The sequence below is a fragment of the Lindgomyces ingoldianus genome (genome assembly GCF_010093535.1).
Source record: "Lindgomyces ingoldianus strain ATCC 200398 unplaced genomic scaffold BDR25scaffold_7, whole genome shotgun sequence".
Taxonomy (NCBI): domain Eukaryota; kingdom Fungi; phylum Ascomycota; class Dothideomycetes; order Pleosporales; family Lindgomycetaceae; genus Lindgomyces; species Lindgomyces ingoldianus.
Genome location: NW_022985168.1, coordinates 482,869 through 493,439, shown reverse-complemented (window position 1 = coordinate 493,439; position 10,571 = coordinate 482,869). Strand labels below are relative to the sequence as shown.

The 10,571-nt window shown below is 47.5% G+C and overlaps 3 protein-coding genes across 3 annotated transcripts; 1 reads left to right on the top strand and 2 right to left on the bottom strand.

Annotated features, from left to right (window-relative positions):
• Nucleotides 1–2,124: 2,124 nt before the first annotated feature.
• On the bottom strand, nt 2,125–3,309 carry BDR25DRAFT_255773 (NAD(P)-binding protein). Its single transcript, XM_033686376.1, has 2 exons — nt 2,506–3,309; nt 2,125–2,458 (listed from the first exon to the last, which is right to left on the bottom strand). Exons 1-2 carry the CDS (start codon nt 3,233–3,235, stop codon nt 2,277–2,279), a joined length of 912 nt encoding a protein of 303 aa, XP_033550967.1. The 5' UTR covers nt 3,236–3,309; the 3' UTR covers nt 2,125–2,276.
• A 965-nt stretch (nt 3,310–4,274) lies between these two features.
• BDR25DRAFT_119240 (kinase-like protein) lies at nt 4,275–6,291 on the bottom strand. The gene has a single exon (XM_033683676.1). The coding sequence runs from the start codon at nt 6,217–6,219 to the stop codon at nt 4,636–4,638; it is 1,584 nt and encodes a 527-aa protein (XP_033550966.1). The 5' UTR covers nt 6,220–6,291; the 3' UTR covers nt 4,275–4,635.
• Nucleotides 6,292–9,377: 3,086 nt separating this feature from the next.
• On the top strand, nt 9,378–10,290 carry BDR25DRAFT_301602 (heme oxygenase-like protein). Its single transcript, XM_033689618.1, has one exon. The coding sequence runs from the start codon at nt 9,425–9,427 to the stop codon at nt 10,217–10,219; it is 795 nt and encodes a 264-aa protein (XP_033550965.1). The 5' UTR covers nt 9,378–9,424; the 3' UTR covers nt 10,220–10,290.
• Nucleotides 10,291–10,571: the final 281 nt, after the last annotated feature.

Sequence of the window (10,571 nt, the reverse complement as noted above, 5' to 3'; positions counted from 1 at the left end):
GCACGATTCCGCAAAGTGTGCCGCGATCGGTCGGTATGCTCAAAGTTACTACTTCTAGAAATGATATAGGGTTAGCCAGAGAGAGAAAGAGAGGTTTGGTTAAAGGGTTGGTCAAGATGCATGAGGGTGTGTTCAAAGGGAGTGGTGCGGAATTAGTGTTAGGGCATGGGAAGTTGGGTAGGGAGAGAAAAATAGAGGTTGAACTGGAAGATTGGGGGGAGAGGGTTATGACGCCAGACCATGTTGTTATTTGTAGGGGTCGAGGGCGAAGATGGATGATACTCCTAGACTTAAGAAGTCGAACCGCCCAAGCATGTCGAGCTTCTGGAATTAGACGAAGTTCTGAAGCATCTAGTCATTATAAGTGGTGGTTATATTAGAATAGGGTTCGCCCAGGTAATGCGGAGGTTCGTGCCACAGTCGCAGTTCTAGAGTGGAATGAGCGAATTCTAAAGCGAGAACATGAAGACGTGTCAACTGCTTTAGGTAATATTTTAAAAGAGAGAGTGTAGAGTTCTGTACTTCCACAATCATATCCAAGGTCAACGAGACTTCAGAACAGTCTGTTACTCTGAAAAGAACTCAAAACCGTCAGTCATTTGAAGTTACTGAATCTCAACTACGAGTTACTAGAGTTCGTGTTCCCAATACTGAGGATTCTAGCTTGGACGTTGCCGGAGTGGAGCTCACTCCTTCTGGACACGTAAAAGCAGTCGAATACCCCCGAACCAATGCCCCAGGAATCTTCACTGTTGGAGACCACCGCATTTCACGCATATCTGTTACGACGACTACCGCGTTATGCGAGACCTTTTGAACGGGAAACCGTCACTCTGCTCCACTAAGAATCACCAAGCTCCCTACACTCTTGAGGGGGATTGATAACTGGAATAGAATTGTATCTTCAAGGCTCAAACTATCCTAGTTTGCGCGGTTGACTAAATCGAGCGCCCTTCGGTCGAGAATACATTTCCAAAATCCCTTTTAATCTTATACATCTCCACAACACACACACCAGCCCTCGCTGAAAGTACATATGAAGTTGCAGTCAATTGAAAGTGCAGGCATGTAGACTTGTCTCTGCCGCAATCCACCATCGATTAGTTAGAAGTGCGATTAAAATTGCTGTTCGGAATAACAAACGGATTTGTAACAATCTGAGGGGCTTCCGAGATTGTAGAAGGTATGATGATAGTAGCTCTATTTTGTGAATATAGACTTTCAGTGCCATAATCCTCCCAAATCCCGAGGTCGAGGTTGCCTTGCCAGCAGACTTACGGCCAACTAGACATTTCAATGGATAAAAAAAAAAAAAAGGAAAGGTGGATAAGAGGGTACTCTCTGTTGGAGATATCCTAAGGGTTCCCAAGACGTCCCAAGATAAAGATATCTGAATAGAATGTCGTAATAGGACTTATCCTGGAAATACGCTTTCATCACTGCGGAGTCTCCAGGGAATACTGACAATATATTCTCATCCAGAGCTAAACATCGTTCGTTGTAATCATTAACCGGACAAGCCTAGGTGACTAGTGGTTGTCCTTTTGTAGTTGAATCAAAGCGCGGCTTGTGTGCTATCCCACTATCGGGACGCCATGACTTAAAATCGACTGACACGATGATCATATCTTCCTTCCAAAAGCAAAGAGATGAATACTAAGCTGCACGGCCATTTGCAACCAGAACCCGATTTGAGAACAAGGCCTCCTTCTAAGTCCATTCTCTAGTGTACCCTTTTGTGGATAACTGCTATTTTCTAGAGAGCGGCGTGATGGGATACTCAGCTTTGGCTGGTGTGCAAGCTGAAGTGCGTACCCTGTCACATTGCCCATCACCTCTGACACCTGGAATGCCGAAGTCTGCGTTATCGCCCTCGAAGGCTTCAAGGTGACTGGACCTCGCGTAAACGGCTCCCGGCACTTGAAATGGATGTTCATTGATTTTTCGTCATCCTTGGCAAAACAGATACCGCCCACCAAGAAGTAAGAAATTCTCAGTGAATGTGCTAAGTGAGTATCATCCTTCATCGTGCTCCTCAAATTAAATAACCACAACCTTAGAAGGGTTAGGATTCTGGCGGAGAGGGCGGGAGGAAAAGGTTTCCCCACCCCCTTCGGTTGACGGGCATTTTATTTTGATCATCTCTCACCACATAGAAACCCGGAGATTTGTAGACTCCTCATCGAGTACCGAGCTCGGGTGCGCCGGGTTTCATCAACGAGGATCGTCGTAGAATAGGACGCCAAACACACTGATTTACTACCATTGGTTCAGGCCTATGCATCGCCGACCCTGAACCCCCATTTAAGGAGATCCTTCTCTTCAATATCCACCTTCCTCTCCAACAACTCATCCACGTCCCAAGTTGCCGACAGAAGCCTCCCATTCATCCACATTCTTTTCTCCTGGCTCAACCACACACAAAATGCTCCACACAAGCCCGGGTCGTCCGTAAGATCTGCTACTTTGTTAGTAATCTGCTGTATAACCTATATCTAAACTCACAAGGTCTGAAACTATCCGGAGTTGTCGCATTCGCCATCTCCGTTGCAACCGCCCCGGGATGGACCGCAACTGCTAATATCCCTTCTTCACCATATTGTTCCGATATAAACTCCACAAGCCGATTTTGCGCAAACTTGCTGATGCAGTATGCCGTGTTTGCAATATGCCCGCTGTTAATACACGCAGCAAGTGAGCCCACAGCGATGAACGTCTTCGCTCCATTGCTCTCCTTCAAAAGCGGGATGAAGTAATGCGCGACAAGATACGTGCCTTGTACATTGACATTAAAGACGTCTTGAAAATCCTGTGGATCGCCATCGTCAATGTTGAGAACGACAGGGCCTGAGTAACCGGAGTTGAGGACCAGAACATCGAGTTTTCCGAAGTCGTCTTTGACCTTCTTCAAAAGTTCAGACACACTTTTGGAAGATGTGATATCGCATGCAATGGCGGTCGTTCGAATAGAAGGATTGAGCTCCTTCGTGCGTTGCTCCACTAACCCTAGCTCACATGATGAAGATGCTCTTGCTACAAGAATAATCGTGCCTACGCCAGCTTGGGCATATGCATAAGCAATAGAAGCACCTATACCGCGAGAAGCCCCGATGATACAGACGGATAAGGGAAATGGAAGTTTATTCTTCGAAGGATCAATGCGAGGAGTGGGTTGGGTGTGAAGCGTTTTCGTGAAGCGATCAGCGAGCACGACATCCTTGGGTCTTTTTACCATTCTCAATGCTTGAGATGATAGCCTAAGACAATAGGGTACTGATTTTCCTTTTGGGCTGGGCTTCTCCTTGACTTTGTCTCTCTGAATGCGTTGTGCGACTCAAGTAAAGAGATGATTTCAGCTCAAGATGAGTCATGATCTATGAGCCAAATTAGGGAAGGAGCTGCGAATTACACTTTACCTTCGATCAGAAGATATCTATTGGCTTCCTTGCCGTACAGGCGCTTGAGAGTTATTTTCGACATGGGCGATGCCCATCTTCCAAAAAATTTGCAGCTGAGGTGCTTTTGTCCATGGTTTGCCGACGAGAAGCTCTTCGTGCTAAGGTCATCGCCCACCACGCCAGAGCAGGTTTAATCCATTCACCATCTTTCTGGCATTTAATAGGAGGTGAACGAAATGCAAATGTCTTTTGTACATCTGGATCTTGTTATGTTTCATTGTAACTGACAAGCGGTAGGCGTTCTCCCAAGTATCTCACGCAGTTCATATTTTGCAGAAACTCAATCAAGCGTATTCAACACGTATCTTGTGGCCGTATTCATGAGAGACAAGGTAGTCTAAAAAGGCTTAAAAGTAGGAACTTTCCTACAGGTACCTCTCCACGGTGCATGATTAATCATGAGCGGGACACCTCCACATGTCCCCTCGGCGATCTATAATTCTTCGCGGCGGACCAGATGTTTTCGTAGCACTAGCGTGCGTTGGCGGGGTTGGGTTCATCAAAGGATTTGAGTGGAGGGGGAGAATTGGAGAGATAGCTTCAGAATATGTCTAAGTTATGCCATCCCTCTGGAGGGAATAATGGAGGCGTTCCCGGGGAGAGACTTGTATATCATGTGAGTTAGCCTTATCTTTGCAATTTCCAGCCCTGTTGAAGCCTTTCGAGAGAGCCGTGCTTATATTCGAATTCCCATCTATAACGAACTGAATTACAATGGTCAGTAAAAAGAGCAGTTTATTTTATTTCTAGATTGAGAATGGACCTTGTAGAAAGTTATCGTGTTAAGAAGTAACATGAAAATCTTGCTAAAAACACCGCTCTGTCATGCAGCCACACAGAGAATGTCTAATCATTAAATGTACCAGTCACGAAAACTTCGTTTGCAGGATATTCCCTAGACCAAGATAATCAGCTGAGGCTCTGTCACGAACATACGCTGCATCTTATCGCCTAATATAGAACAGGCTAGGGTTAATATAGGAGAGAAATTTACATCGTGCTGATGTTTTCCCCGATTATAGCAAGAGTTTTAATAGATAGAGTCAACCCTGGTCATGTTGTGCGTTATATGATACTTGCCGTAGCAGAACATATCATATAACTTTGTGTAGTCGCTACTGTACGGGAATATCGGGCACGATCTGGGGGTTTATTTTCAGCTCCGCCACGAAAGTATTCAATTCCTCTCAGTAGGTTCAATGACGGGATGTTCCGCTGCCTCATCGAATTCCTGGACCAAAATGGGGACTGTGTGGTCGGTCATACAACTACAATAAACTGGTGGCCGTGATTGTTCCAGCAAAAACTTTTCCCGAACCTCGGCTGCGCTTGGCCTCAATGCTCTATCCTCTGCTAACATTGGCGCAATAATTGCATCGAAAAAGGGTGATGGTGTAATCCATTTGTGTATGAAGTCAATTTTTCTGCTGTAGAGGATATCCCCTACAGCCGCAGCACTGGGTCCAGATGGGCCCCAAACAACAGCTTCTGCCCGCAGAAACTGGTGGAAAGCCGAGACTGGTCTTCCGTAGAGCACGGAGAGCATGTCACAATATACACAACCCAATGCGAAGATGTCCGATCCACGTCCATGTTTACGAAGAGCACCAGTCTCGGAAAATCTTTCCACGACTTCTGGAGCGCTGTACATCGGCGAGGAGCGAGATGGATCTTCGGTAGAAGTGGTGCGTCCTACCTCAAAACGGCAAGAAGAGCTGAAGTCCGTGAAGAATATGTCGCTTCCTCTATGGATGATGTTCGACGGTTTGATGTCCTGGTGTCGAATGCCTTCATTGTGCATGTATGCTAGCGCAGATACAAGGCAGCCAAACCATTTCCAAACCCAGACTTTCCACTCAAGTTCTACCGGCTCCCCCTCTCCCGCAGTGTCCAAAAAGTTTTTAAGATCGTTGTCTCCGACAGGCGACATTAGCAGGCAGTAGAAATACCGACTGTTCTGTTTGGAAACCTCGTATGATCCGAGCATGGTTACAATGTGGGGATGTGTGAGGCTTTCCAGGGCCTTAGCCTCTTCCTGAATAACCTTTAGGGTTGCTCGACGCCGATTTACAGGGAGCTGAACGCGTTTACGGACAAAAGTGGGCAAGGCGCCTCCTTTGATTTTAACTTCTTCCACGATGCCCAAAGACCCGTGTCCGAGGATGTTACACACTATAAGAGGCTCTTCGTCAGATGACCCGTATACTTGATGTCCATATTTCCAGCCATATTTTTCTTCTAATGGTACTAGCCGAATATCTGGACTTAAAGTCGGGTCCGAAGATGTGGCAGCATCGGCTCTATCCTCTGGCCATTGAACAGATGGTCCAGTCGGACTTTTTGTCAACTTATTGGGTCTTCTATAGAGGGCATCCTTTGGGGGAGGCTGGTCTTGCAGTGCGAACTCAACTAGTCGCGAAAGCTGATGTGTTCCGTCGATCAGAGAAGAAGAGGAGGGCAACGGGTCACCACGGACTTTGGATACTTGATGGTTATCGCTCTCTCCAGGCACAGAGCGGGGTTCTTGGTGTGTCTTGATCTTTCTAGACTTGGTCTTGGCGTTTTCAGTTGGGTACACATGATAATTGGAGGCATTAACTCGAGCTTCACCGACACGCGTATAATTGAGAGACTTCTCTCTCTTGATAGTCTCGAGGGTCTTTCGTGACCACGCAAGCCAGGTGAACAGTGAGCTCAGAAACCCCCGTCTCTTCAATTCCGATTGTTCATCTATGAAAGTGATCCCAGCTGGGCTTTCCATCTTGATAATGCTCACTTGAAACTGTTGATTGTCGCCGTATTTAGGGAAAAGGACGAAGCCGGGGGAATCGAGCCACGATCGATAGGTCGAGAGAAAGAGGCTGCCGCGGTTCTAACGTGAATATAAGGAGAACTGTGGGTGGTTCGAGGCGCAGGAGGCTTAGCCCCTCAGCTTCAGCCTCACAGGAAGCACTCGATGGGTGCTTCAAATGCATTGTGGCACGTGTAAGCTGTTGATTAGCCCTGGGATCAATGTCTAAGCAATCGATGGCGAAGTGTATTCGGGCAGGGTTCATGGCCTTTCGTTTACGAAATGGCTGGGTTTAAATATTGATTTTCAAGTCAAATGAGCTCGAAATGGATGACTAAGCCGGGCTGTTGGATCTCCAAAGTTGACACCATCGCACAATGCATTTCCACCAAGCATCGACGGATGCACGATGCAATTAATTCACTCCTGGAATTCATTCTATTTCGAAGAAATTCAATACTTCATTAACCAACTATCCTTGGCCTTCCAAAACTAACGACCCATCTCTAATTGGCGCCAGCTGGAACCACCGTCGCCACCATTGGCCGACTCCCCCACCGCCGCTCCAAGCATCCTCATAATCGGTGCTAGCATATTTCACAACTACCACCTACCATGCCTCACTCTCGCACCTCGACCCCTCTAAATTAAGCGTCCTTGACCGTTCTGCTTAACCTCCTTACTATGCTGCTTCCACCGATATCAACAAGATCGTGCGCGCGGCTTACACATCGCGGTTCTGCATGGACCTTGCGTACGAAGCGTATGAAGTGTTTGAAGCGTGGAAGGCATGGCCTGAGCTGTAGGATGCAGAGGGTCGACTATTTTTCCACCCGAGCAACTGGATCATGCTCAGTAACGAAGAGAGTGATCTTGCGGAAAGGGGCACAATTTTAGGGGGAGAGGGAGTGATATGACGAGGGACATTAAGGCTTGGGAGGGCTTAGGAGAGAAGCGGAATAGGCTACTAAGGGATAATGAGTTAGAAGGAATGGTGGAGAAATATGAGAATCCCGATGCGGGTGGGCAGACGCTGGGGATGCCGTGAAGGAGATGATGGAGCTGGCTGTGAAGAGGAGGGTGAGGTATGCGGATGGGGGTGTATACCGGTTGTTGAGAGAGGGGAATCAGATTCAAGAGGTCCAAACCAAAGATGGGCAGGTATTTGAAGCTGAGAAGGTCCTTCTGGTTACTGGAGCTTGGACGAGCCAGCTATTGTCACCTCTTGAAGATGAGTTGAGAACTCCAGAAGAGGATAGGATTGAGAAGCAGGATACAGCTGCCGGTGTCTGCGTGGTTCATTATAGACCGAGTGACCCCGAGTATAAAAAGATAAAAGATATGCCTGCCGTCATCTGCGGAGACAGAGGAGGGATTCTCCTTCCACAGAGAAGCAATTAGCTCCTGAGGTTCACGAATGCGAGATTGTTCACAAACACCGTGACCCCAGCCTCGACCATCAGAACTCCGTCCCTCCTGATCGTAGTCAGACGGTTGTACCCGAGAAGCTAAAGCAAGGAACCTTGCAGGCAATCGTTAGGAAGACAATACTCACCTATATTAAGAGGGATGTACGATGTTGACGGCTATATTGGAATGCCATCACGCCTCCTCAAGGCTAACTCATCAAGAAGCATCCGCAGTTTCAACATCTATACTTCGCGGTCGGAGGAAGCTTTCACAGCTGCCTACCATTGGAAACTGGGTTGCCAAAGTGTTAAAAATGGCGAAGAGAGGACTATTACTAGGTATCGAAGACAGGGAGGCCTCAAACACGAGGAGCACACAAGAAGGTCACCTCAAGACGGGAGTTAAGTAATCTAGGGGATTCACCTCCATATTAAATCTGTTTCCTCAAACGAATTCGTTTGTTTGACCTCACGCATAGTTGCTCGTTCTTCGTTGAATGTTGTGAGTGTAGCTAGTAGCTATTAGATTTGAATCGGCTCACAGTAGAGTTCGAGCCTCCGCATTTAGTACATAAACGCGCTACAATTAATCTTCATTCTAATCCAATTATCCTCTATCTCATCTTCGTGGTGTCCTTTGCTCCTCGGCTCGTTTGCCCGCTGCGATACTGCCCTCTTTGGCCGCTCCTTCACCTCCTTCACCTCCATTACCGCCAGCTGCCGTTCCTACCCACCAGAACCTTCCCCCACCATCTATCTCCTTCCACAGAACCCCCTGGAGCCTAGCACCGAGTCACGTGTGCCATGGCCCGGGCGTCGCCACACCCCTATATAAACCCGCTATCTCCCCCGCCAAACCTCTTCTTCTTTTCCTCAGCTTCCTTTGCCTTTTGGCTTAGATCAAGGTATGTTGTCTCCAACAATCTTCGTCAACTCTCTTTCCAACACTAACTTTTTCGGGTAGTGTAGTATCTGTTCTTTTCAGGCTTGTAAATCCTTCTCTTCGGGCTGTTCTCTTTGCTAACCCTGCACAGTTTAATCTCTGAAACGTGGCTACGGCCGCATTCAAGATTATTCCTATTTTTGTAAATTTCCTCCTCTCACTGAGCTTGCTCATAGTTGCGGACACAGTGACGCTGGCCCCAGGTGAGTCCAGTCTTTCATGCTGCAACAACCTCAATTGACATGTATTTAGCACTACCGCCAGCTGTCGCGAATATATTTTTCATTGATACAGTTGGCTTGTCTGACTGGTCGAGGAAGGAACTAATTCCAATTGCATTGACTTGTGTGGCTGGCAAGACACTTCTAGCAACCAATGAATCTTTTCGAGAGCTTCTCGTATTCTTGATATCTTTCTTCTCTATCCTTACCTCTGCATCCTACCCTGGCCATGATGGTGTGCCTTCGACTTTTTATTTTGGTATGGGCACGTTTGTAAACACCACTCTTTCGCAAATGGGAGGAATGACGTCAAGCATCGCGACATGCTACAGCGCTGACTTGAGGGTAAAGATAATAAAATGCAAGTCTACCACTCTCCTAGAAATAGAGTTAGAGCAGTCATAAGGATAGTTTCTCCTCTTCAGCCCCAAGTCCTTCAACGTAAGTTCAGCGTTCTTGTTGCGCAAGACGCGAGCTGAAAACACGCTCTCATGTGACCGACAATGTGGGGCCAACGAGGCTACTATCAGGTCTAAAATCAACACCATCTACGGATGAATTTCGCAACCATCTCCACAGCTTCCCCTCCTCTTCCATCCCTCATGGCATCCTCAACCTCACCCTGGTCTCTAACAACCCACCTCCTCACCCTCCACATACCCCAGTTCACCCGCGTAACCCAGTCTCCTTTCCTACGCCTCGCCGCCGCCGGCCAGCTCCCCAAACCCACGATCTCGCATTGGCTCGCAAATGACCGTCTATACATGCAAGGCTACATCCGACTAACCGGCCAACTAATGCTGCTCCTCTCCCTACCCGAAAAATCCTCGCCAAGCAACACCAAGGACACCGTTGAAGTACGATTATTGGATTGGCTTGTCGACGCACTCGTCAATATCCGGCGCGAAGAGCGGTTTTTTATTGATGTTGCTGAGAGGTATGGACTAGACCTCGATCTTGTCGGAAATGGGACGAAGATCGCTGGAGGTGGGAAGATTGAGGGGTTGAAGAGATTTGAGAAACTATTTGGGAGTCTTACCACCAACGCAAAACCGGCAGATTTCCTACCATGGTTAGAGGGTGCAGTGGTGTTTTGGGCTACCGAAAAAGTGTATTTTGAGGCGTGGAGTTGGGCGAAGAGGCAGGAGGCTGGACAAGGAGTTCGGAAGGCCGTTGACGGGGATGAGGATGGTGGCGCGATGAGGAAGGAATTTATTCCTAACTGGACGAACGAAGAGTTTATTGCTTTTGTGGATACTTTAGAGGGCATTCTGAATGATGCGGTTGGTGACGCGGTTGGAGGGAATGAGGACTTGAAGAGCGAGGTTTGTGAAAGGGTGGAGAAGGTTTGGAAGGAATTGTTGGATGCGGAGGAAGCTTTCTGGCCACAGGTGTAGTATTTAATTAGATTTAGTCTGCACACCATCCTCTCGGAAGTAGCAACTAGTAATGAGGATCGCTGTACGAAGCAAGTATCTAACGCTCACGCTACAGTCGCCAATGTACCATCTAAAAGCGTTGACCTTCTTCAACCCGAGGCGTCTTTTTTACCTTGCTCTTCATCTTAGGCACGATGAGTTGGCCTAAGGCTACCACGGGTAGTTCTTCTATACAGCTCGCCGAACCATTAGTAATCGACCTTCTCATGCTAATCCACCAGCCAAAAGAGCGCGATCTATGCCTTCCCTCCCTTCTCTATACTTACTAGATGTATCTGGCGTTCACTTATTACAGTTCCCATCTGCTTTC